The sequence below is a fragment of the Chanos chanos genome, chromosome 6 (assembly GCF_902362185.1).
Source record: "Chanos chanos chromosome 6, fChaCha1.1, whole genome shotgun sequence".
In the NCBI taxonomy this organism is placed as follows: Eukaryota; Metazoa; Chordata; class Actinopteri; order Gonorynchiformes; family Chanidae; genus Chanos; species Chanos chanos.
In genome coordinates, this window is record NC_044500.1 from 44,907,058 (window position 1) to 44,917,825 (window position 10,768).

General features: G+C 43.6%; 1 protein-coding gene across 2 annotated transcripts in view; it reads right to left on the bottom strand.

The window, feature by feature from the left end:
- camk1a (calcium/calmodulin-dependent protein kinase Ia) overlaps window positions 1-9,325 on the bottom strand; it is an 18,577-nt gene extending 9,252 nt beyond the window's left edge. For both annotated transcript variants that reach the window (XM_030776856.1, XM_030776854.1), the window contains exon 1: window positions 9,240-9,325. In XM_030776856.1, the coding sequence (XP_030632716.1) occupies window positions 9,240-9,325 (86 nt within the window). The remainder of the gene's footprint in view (window positions 1-9,239) is intronic.
- Window positions 9,326-10,768: the final 1,443 nt, after the last annotated feature.

Below are 10,768 nucleotides of genomic sequence, written 5' to 3' on the forward strand. Positions count from 1 at the left end.
AAATGCACAACATGCAATTCTAATTAAGGATACAGTTTAATGTTTACAAAATCTGCTTGAGTGATCGAATGCGTTTAGGGCAACTAAACGATTGCTCTTCGTGGTTAAAATAGTTTTTCTGTGTGGGCAGCTGTTTGTTGAGCTGTATGCATGAAGAAGATTGCTAATTTTAAACTAATTTAACAGAGTAACTAAACCAAAAAGGTCACACTTCATTGACTTGGAAAAACACGAGCTATATTTGAACAGTAGGGAAAGTTGTTTGTAAAAACAGTTGCATGTCTGCTGGAGACCTAGGCGATGAAAGCGTCTGGACTTGTACTTGCAGGAGAGAGGGAAAGAGGGAGAGCTTTAGCTTGCTCCACTGTTGCCGTGAGACACACAGTAATTACGGAGTCCTCCTGTTGCTTGGTGTCCCTGAGAGAGGGAGAGAGGGAACGAGGGATGGGAGGGGGAAGACAAAGGGGGGGGTCTCTGGTTGTGTTCAGGTGAGGTAACAAGCAAAGGATATCTACATACACTGTATGAATCTAATCCCATGGACAGAGTGTGTGTGTGTGTGTGTGTGTGTGTGCGTGCGCGTGTGTGTGTGTGTGTGTGTGTATGAGAGACAGAGAGAGTGAGAGAGAGCACACACATAGATCATCATTTAAACGTGTGTGTGTGTGTGTGTGTGTGTGCGTGTGTGTGTGTGCATGCTATATGACTTTCCCATGCCGCACTGGGATTAGAATTATGCAGCATAACCCTTCAAAAAATATACAAATTTTCTCAAAGTCTCTGGACTCTGGATTCTCGTCCGGGCCAAGTTCACATGCCATAAGCCACATTTATCTTCACAACTATGTCCACTTCCAGTGTACTGAATTTATCTCGTGACTGGCTGTCACTAAACTCAGTCCAGCCAACTTACAATCCTGATACATCAATTCCCTGTCTTCCTCATAGAGACTCTCAAATAACGGAGCCGACGCCTCTAAATTGAGTTAAGTCGTTATGTAGAACAGTGAATGGAGACTCCCTGGATGACCAATCAGATGTGTTGAAATCTAATTTCTCGGCCAGTGATGGATGTGTGCTGAGTTGGCAAAAAATGACAAATGGCCCGTGTTTTAATGTCAGCCTGAGTGCTATCCATCACGCAGCGTGTTCGTCTGCTCCCTGCTGTTTCACGTCGCACGCCCTGCTGGCTTTCAATCTTATTGATTTCCTATGGTTCCAGTGTCTGTAACCTCCCTCTCACTCTATCCACCAGTCTCTCCACTCCTGTCACAGGCCTGGCCTCTCAAGCACCATGCTCAGACTAAAGGTCCATCCAAATAGCCTCATCTCCCATACAGTCAACACCATACTCAACCAACAGTCCTCTGCTCACTCGAAGACTTAAGGTCCATCCAAATAGCCCCATCTCCCATACAGTCAACACCATACTCAACCAATAGTCCTCTACTCACTCGAAGACTTAAGGTCCATCCAAATAGCCTCATCTCCCATACAGTCAACACCATACTCAACCAACAGTCCTCTACTCACTCCAAGACTTCAGGTCCATCCAAATAGCCTCATCTCCCATACAGTCAACACCATACTCAACCAACAGTCCTCTACTCACTCCAAGACTTCAGGTCCATCCAAATAGCCTCATCTCCCATACAGTCAACACCATACTCAACCAACAGTCCTCTACTCACTCGAAGACTTAAGGTCCATCCAAATAGCCTCATCTCCCATACAGTCAACACCATACTCAACCAACAGTCCTCTACTCACTCGAAGACTTAAGGTCCATCCAAATAACCTCATCTCCCATACAGTCAACACCATACTCAACCAACAGTCCTCTACTCACCCGAAGACTTCAGGTCCATCCAAATAGCCTCATCTCCCATACAGTCAACACCATACTCAACCAACAGTCCTCTACTCACTCGAAGATTTCAGGTCCATCCAAATGACCTCATCCCCCATAAAGCCAGTCTTATAGTCAGCCAACAGTCCTCTATTTGCCCTGAGATTTGGACTTCATTCAGAGGCTCTGCTGAGTATCCCCAACCATGCCTCAGTCATCTGATGCTCACCGTTCATAAATCTGAAAACAAACTGTACTCTCCCAGAAAAGAAAAAGAAAAAGAAAAAGAAAAGAATGCGATGTTATGTAGAAAATACATCATTAGGTTATGCAGTATCATTACTCTTAGTAGTAGTAGTAGTGTTATTGTTGTATATGTATATGTATGTATGTTTTCTTTCCAACACACTGATCTTTCCTTTAGTGTCTCACTCTGATACTACGCTCTCACTCTCTTATTTAAATCTTTCTCTCAGCGTGGCCCAGACCCAGGTCCAAAAAGCTCTTAGATGAGAAAAGCACGCCCGATGTCTGATACTCTCACAGCGGGGCGACGAGAGCAGCTCACTGCTCAGCGCCTTTATTCCCTCAAGCCATCCTCTCCAGCGCCGTGTAATTACACACTGGCCAATTTCTCCCCCCTCCTCACAAATCTGTGGAGGAAAGAGCCATTAGATCTGGGCTCAGAGAGAGAGAGAGAAAGAGAGAGAGAGAGAGAGAGAGAGAGAGAGAAAAAGAGAGAAAGAGAGAGAGAGAGAGAGAGAGAGAGAGAGAGAGGCGTTTAGACTGAACTAAAGCAGTGCTACTGATGGTCTACAGTACAAGAACACAAACATAAAGGAGAAAATACGAAAACTGCCACACAGTTTTGTTTTGTTTTGTTTTGTTTTTCCCAGGCCTGTCACTGGATGTCTGCTGAAAGGGAGGCTTTATGTTTACAAAGGTCAACTCTGACGAACGAGCGAGTAGCTAAATGTGACAGTTATTTGGAACTTGTTGAGGTATTTATTTAGCAACAGAATGAAAAAGGGGGACTTTAATGTCATCCATGTCATCCAATATACCAGCAGTTCTGCTACCTCTGCAGCTACTGCTACTACTACTACTAATGATAATAATGTCACAATGAATTAAGTTACATTTTAATAAAAACAAAAACTGAATTATTGTATCATCCAGCACACTGGTATACCCTTAAGAATCATACTATTCTGTTTCCCTCTATTTTTATACCTCAACCGCATGCCTCAGTGTCACGCCTCCGTCTCCGCCTCCCTCTGATTCAGCCTATCAGCACTTGGCTTAACCGCCCAATTAACCACCGGCCTTACCAGCTCATTGGCCGATTATCATGTAAATCTGATCCTTGTTCATGGACTCGTTTAGTCTCTCGCAGTTCTGTGCGAATCATTCTCTCATTCCGTTGAATGTTCCGAGCGGTGTAATTCCTGTCGGCGTTCCTGCCTGTTAATATTCCTGTTTCTGTATTCTGACCCTTCCCTGTTTCCCAGTCTCCTATTCTCTGCCTTGCCCTCTCTTGACTGGCTACCTGTGTACCACACTCTGCCTGTTTCGTGATTTGACTCTAGATTACGTCATGAATTGGCATCTAACGTGCACATGCATCCTGAATCTCCATGACTCTTGAGCCCGGACTCCCCTCTAGGAACTTTCTACAGGTGTATTCACTACATGACCGCTTATACACTACATGACCACCACTGGGTCAAAAAGCATCAAAAAAACCTGGAAGAGCCAAAATACTGGAACCGAAACATTTCTGAAGCAGACAATACGTCTGGAAAAAAAAAACCAACAACACAAGGTCTCCAAAATAAGGTTAAATTAATCAACACCTTGTTTTCTTCTGTTAGTTCCTCCTTTACAGCATTAGTAGGAGAGAAAGAGAGAGAGAGAGGGAGAGAGAGAGAGAGACAGAGAGAGAGAGAGAGAGAGAGAGAGAGAGAGAGAGAGAGAGCGCCCCTCCACCTAGTTTTACTGATTCACACTGTTTGAAAAGTTTAGGTCAACAGAGGGAATCCTCACAGCTGTTACACAAAACAGCTCATTCATCATCACATGCTCCCCTTTAAAAACACAAACTTTAGTCTCCATAGATACCATCATATTCTAACAGCAACTCTCCCATCTTGTTGCTAAGGCAACCAGCTCTCTGTGACCTCATATAATCTTTCCATAAACAAAGCATGTTCTGTGAATCGGCTCAGAAAAAAAAAACACAAAACAAAAACATTGCCAGGATTCCGGAAAACACAAAGAACACCGACAAGATAAACGTGTTATTCATTTTATGTGCTAAAATATATCCACGTTCTTGCATAATTAAAAATTTCCAGCGTGAAAGTTGATGACCGCTTTTGTCTTTTCCAGTTTATACCTCACCTGAAGATAGAGTTCAGGGTTCATTCCAAACAGTCTTGTCATCTCATATAAACCGTGTGCAGCACTCTAACAAACATTCCGGAATGTTCTTTAAACAGATGACTGGGTGATGTCTACCACAACTCCAGACCAACAGGTCTCCCCTGATTCAGACTCCAACACTGTTCTCTCACATTACAAACGGCAGTTAAGTCTAACATGTTCTTCAGGTGTTTCAAATACATTTAACCTCTTCAGAAAGATTAAACATACCTGCACGCCTGGCATCCTTACTGTACTGCCTATTTTTATTTTTTATTTACTCCATTCTACTACTGATTTAAACTATTTCCTATCTGTCCAGTGAAAAAGCTGTTTTTAAGAATTGATTGAAACAAACTGTTTTATTTGACCTCAGTTCACAGTAAGTACACACCTACAGTTTCTGATGATATTCAGATATGTGGTGATATAATCTCCAGAACGTCATTGAAATGTCTCTTATTATTATCCAAGCATGCTCTCAACCAGACAAAACAAACCCGTGGATTAGCCAGCAGGACACACAGTCTCACTCAAATAAATCAATTGACTTGACTCGAGGAATTCACAGTTAAACCAATTCAGTAATCTTCTTTGGATAAGTAAGAGGCTTTCTGTCAACACATACAGTTGATTTAAATCCTCTCAATTCTGGGCCTCTCTAGGCAGCGAGTCAAAGCGACGACGGAGGGAAATATTGCTGTGGGAACCACAGGAGGAGGGAGGACACTCCATGGTATTGTCAAACCCGATTATATAAAGTCACCATTTTAGCAAATAAGCATGCCAATACTGGAGAGGGAGAAGCTTTTCCAAAGCTTTAATATGCAGAGCACTCCCTGTTTATCCTGGACCCTCTCTCTCTCTCTCTCTCTCTTTCTTTCACTCTCCCCCTCTCTCTATCTATATGTATCTATCTCTGTCTCTGTGTGTGTGTGTGTATGTGTCTATCAGCCTTACATGTGTGCGCTTGTGCATATGCATGCGTGCGTGTGTCTGCGTGTATGTGAGAGAGAGATAGAGAGAGAGAGAGCAAGCATGCGTGTAAGAAATGTATGTTACTGTGCATGTGAGTGACTGCATGCTTGTGCATATGAGTGCATACTTGTGTCTGAGCGTGTGTGTGTGTGTGTGTGTAAGACCGCGAGGATGAGTGTATGAAATGTGTCACTGTATGTTACTGTGTGTGTCTGTATGTAAGGAAGAGACATTGTCTTTGTGAATAAGTGCATACTTGTAGGTTTGCGTGTGTGTGCGTGTGCGTGTGCGTGTGAGTGTGCGTGTGCATGTGCATGTGTGTGTGTGTGTGTGTGTGTGTGTGTGTGCGGAGCTCAGCTGCTGAGTGTGCCATAGGCCTCTGTCGTGTCACTCCTCTATGCTCCACTTCATTCTGTCTGTCAGGCCGTACTGTGTTTACCAACAAACGGAGACAACCATACAAACGGCACACCAGTGGTCACACCAGTGCTGCTTAATCAGCCCAGTAACAGCTTCACAGCAGGACCCAGTAGCAACTAGACAACGGCTGCACACACAAAAACTAAAGTAATGGTCAGCATTCACCCCACACACATCAGAGATCATGTCAGAGGATCTCACAGGTTCTTTTGTAGTTTCCTCACTAGTGGGACGTGCCCATCATCCTATGGCTGCTTTATGACACATATGTAAAATGAGACTGGATTGAATTGAGTTCAGCTGAATCTAATCAAAACAGTCTGAACTGAACTGAACTGAATCGAACTGAATCGAACAGAATCTGATCTACCTGATTCGAATCAAACTGAATCAAATCAAATCGAATCGAATCGAGGACAGCCCCGGTCAAGACTCTCTTCACATCATTGGCCGAGCAATGTGAAGTTGCGGAGAAAGGAGAGTATGCGTGGGAGTGGGGGTCCGACAACGTGACGCAGGGCTGTAAACAGAGGACGCTGCTCTATGCGTGATGTCATGTGAATTCAGCCTTACATAAACATGCCTGAGAGATGATGCTTCAGCATCTGAATGAACAGGCTTTCTCCCCTCAGCATTTGTCTCACGCTAATGAATAAAGTTCACACGCGCGTGTGTGTGTGTGTGTGTGTGTGTGATTTTGTTTTTGCCTGTAATAGAGGAATCTCTATCTCTTTCTCTCTCTCTCCCTCTCTGTCTCTCTTGCTCTCCCTCCGTGCGTGTGTCTGTCAATGTGTGTGGCGTGTGAGCGTGTGTGTGTGTGTGTGTGTGTGTATCTTTGTGTGTGTGTGTGTGTGAGTGAGTGCATGTTATTTAAGCTCTGTGGCTTTACACCATTCACTCTTCCCCCAAGTGATGCCCCCTAGGAAGTTACGCACACTTCACTGTCAACATCCCACCATCCGTTATGACACGTGCCAACAAAACAACACTACACACTACACACACACACACACACACACACACACAGCAGCAGCAATACGGAGAAGGGAGAACGTGACAGAAAATATGTGCACACCCATCCCACGCACTTTGGCAGTGTAAATATAACTGCGGCGTTGGAGGGCTAGCGGTAGCAGAGCGCTGGGGAGAACTGCACAGTGGCTTCTCCTCCACTGCGCATCAGAGAGAGAGAGAGAGAGAGAGAGAGAGAGAGAGTCAGGTTCATTAATCATTACAGGCATGCAAACATCAGTCCTAGCACCGGAGGGAAAGGCAGGAACTTCCTCCAGCTTGGGAATCGTTCTAAAACAACACTGTGCGCGGGCAAAAATAGAACACTGAGCTGCGTTTTCTTTTCTTTTTTTTTGTCAGCCACCCCAGACAGTGTGTGCATCCTTATCCTTCACTGAACTGCACAATACTGTGATAGCTGAGTGTGTGTGTGTGTGTGTGTGTGTGTGTGTGTGTGTGTGTTTAGGCGGGGGTGTTCTCTTGCTGCTTCAAAAGTGTCATTTTTCCCAAGGATTTCACTGACTGTGTCCCTCACAAAGGAGCTTTAATACCTGTAGGAGAGAGAGGACATTCTCACACAAATAAACATCCCGCGGGAGGTGAAAGCTTTTGCTATTTTTTGCATGCACCACAAAAAAAAAACTTCTCTTCAAGCCTGGTCACTTTCTCTGTCGGAATCACTCTCCTAAACTCCATTGTTATGAACCAAAGTATTAGCATGTGTACCGGGTGTAGTGCTGTGTAGTACCGCGTGGTGCTGCGTGCTATAGAGTGGTGTGATACCAGTATTAAAGACAGTGTTTACCAAAACACACTCCAGCCCTTTAACATGGTACGAGTCTTTCAGCTGCTGCAGTTTACACTTGACTGGACAGGGACCTACGCTTGTTGCTCTACTTGATGAAAACTGGATGGGTGTATTAGCACCCTGTAAGGGGCATTATAATAAAGAGATGAGACATAGCTATAGGGAGCTATGAAGGTCGATAGCATTTCAGTAACTCAGCGCATCAGCTAAATCTCCATCTGATGCAAATGAGAGCCAATCAAAACCATTCATGACGTACAAACCATGTCACTTTGGGTTGTTTTATGACGTATTTTACTTTGTTTCCGTGCTCCTGTAAGAATCTGGGAGGAGGCCAAGAACAGTAGAAAACGATGGCTATTTCTGGAATGGAGATGCCGCTTGATTGAATTTGGCACTAGACGGGAGGTGGGAGAAGTATTGAATCAGGTATATTTTTAGGATGAGTTGGCTTTGAGGTTGCCCTGCAGTTGAGGTAATGTGGCCACAGATCGTTTTAGAAAGTCCACATATTTATGAAAAGTACAGACCTTTCAAACTCCTTTAACAGCTGAATGTTTCATTAGAAACCTATGGCGTGTAAAGCCATAAATTTGACCAACTAAAATCAGTAATAGTTCACAAAGAGCTGTCCAGATTTGACTTGGCGTCCACCATTCTGACCAATACCTGGGCTCTATACTTCTTGTGGAATGTTACCTTGGCTACTAATACAGTCCTCTAGGAACTGATGACATTTTAAAATCTAATGACCTAACTTTACTTTAAGAGTTATTTTCCTTTATTTGCCTTGAAAATGCATTGAAACAAAGGTTAATGCTGAATATATGTGGGATTGAGAAAATGTCGGAATAAAAGTAAATGTTCCAAATTGTACTTATGTTCTCTTACTGCTAGCTCAAACATTATGTGTCTTAAATAAGTAAGACGCCTGTTTTAGTCAAGGCAATGAGGTTTGCATAACATTTCCAAGTAAAGTTAGCAAATAAGATTTAGCAGTGTAGATAAATGTGCGGATACACACAGTGCCCGTGGTGTATATAAAACATCATTTGAGAGAGCACTTAGTTTCTTGTTTTCCTATACAAATACCCATTGGGTCGCGAGGATAATATAGCGTTGAATCCAACATTTTTATTGCGCTAATTTGGACACATACAAATGTTCACCAAACAAAGACAGAAAAGAAACACTGATATTGAAATCATTAGATTGAGAATAATTTAGGAAATAGGACAAAAAGGCTGAAATGCATTCAGTTATTTTGCATCGGTGTGTGAACTATTTCTGAGAAATAAATATTCTGAGTTGGGTCCTCGTCTATTCTCCGATAAATAAACAAAGTTGGAATCCAAACCAAACAAGTTTAAAATATTTTAAAATATTTTTAAGAAAGAAAAAAAATGACTTTCACCCCCCCCCCCCCCCCCCTTTTTTTTAGTTCCCAATAATGCCCTAACTTTAATGCTTTCTTTCTCTGTTTATTACAGTTTCGGTTATGTAAAACCTTTCCTCCTAAAAGCAACAAAGATTTCCTATTTTTTTCTATGAGAAAAAAAAAAACACACTTATTCCCCTGAAAAGCAATGTTCACACACTCACGTACGGACGTCTGCTCTAGCTGAGTTGGCAGGGCCAAGGCTGAACTGACCGAGAGGCAGAAAACGTTATCGGCGAGATTAAGCTTGAGACGACTACTGGCCCAATTTCACAGCATTTTACAGCAAACGAATCACGTTGAGCACTCACGTCCCCAGGACTTCCTTGAAGTCGTAGTTTTCCTTGATATCGGACGTTTTTTTCTTCCATCCATTTCCATCCTCTCCCAGGGGCATCTTACAGTTGGTCCTGATCAAACGCAGAGGAACTGTGGAGGACAGCGAGAGGTCAGGGCGCCGATCCAGAGATCAAGCCTCACACACACACACACACACACACACACACGCACGCACACACACACGCACACACACACACATGCACGCACGCACACACACACACGCACGCATACACACACACACACACACACACACACACACACGCACACACGCACACGCACACACGCACGCACACACACACGCACGCACGCACACACCGATCCCACGGTCTTTCTCGTCCGCAGTCCGATACAACAGCATTCCCTCACACAGGACACCCTTATACGTTTACAGAACCGTATGGATTTAACCAGTGGAATGAATGAGAATTGTTCTCCAGGGGAAGCAGCCACTACTGAGTAGAGTATCTATTACCCAATACTAAATGATGACCAATATAAGTTTCCTGAACTACAGAAGGAGTACAACTTAAGTTCCTGATGTGTTAAAGAGCATTGGGGCACATTTGAGAGACTGCAAAAGTCAATTTCTCCCTGAACACAAAGAGGGATCTTGAAAGGCAACAATTCCATGTTGCAAAGGAGACTCTGTGAAATCTCATTCCGAGGGATTTAATACGATAACGAATCACACCTCCGTTGAAGCGTCCGGTTAGTGTGTGGTCTTTAAGTCCTATATGGTAACTCTACCTAACACACATAAAACCTGCTTGATCTGTTTCATGGGTCAATGAGATGAGGTTTACAGCACTTTTTACTGCCTCTCTCAGCACACATACGTCTTTCAAATGGACAAGAGAAATATTGACATTTTACCCAATATGCACAGAGAGGGTACACGTGAGATGGCTTTACTCCAGAAACCCATTCCCATAACACAGGGCAGCTGTAAACCACATACAGTCCCAGAGGGAATTGAAAAAAGAGAGAGTCTCTGTGTGTATGTGTGCATGTGAGAGCGAGAAAGAGAGAGCAAGAGAGAGAGAGAGAGATTGGGGGGGGGGGGCACTTTAGTGACTGGTTACAATCAGAAAATTGGCTAAACGAATTGAGGATATTAAGTGTATCCTCATGCTGATATCCGTGGAGATTATGAGGACTATACTGGAGTCTGTAGATCACACATGGTATGGCTGGCACTCACCTGCTCTGGAATAACTGAATCTGAAATGGATGTGCTGTCACACACACACACACACACACACACAGCAGACTGTCAGAAAGATTGTATCTGAAAGATTAACATAAGGTCTCAGGGGAGGCTTCTCACCATGATATCCATCCCTGACAGAGTCCTCCTGTCATTGAGTGGCTCTCCTCAGGTCCAGCACACATTCAAGGCACCTCTCGCTGTTCCATTTACAATCAAATATCTGATCGGCATCAAAGCCAGCAACAATTTCATAACAGAACTAATTTTGGAATATCTGAAAACTTCCAACGG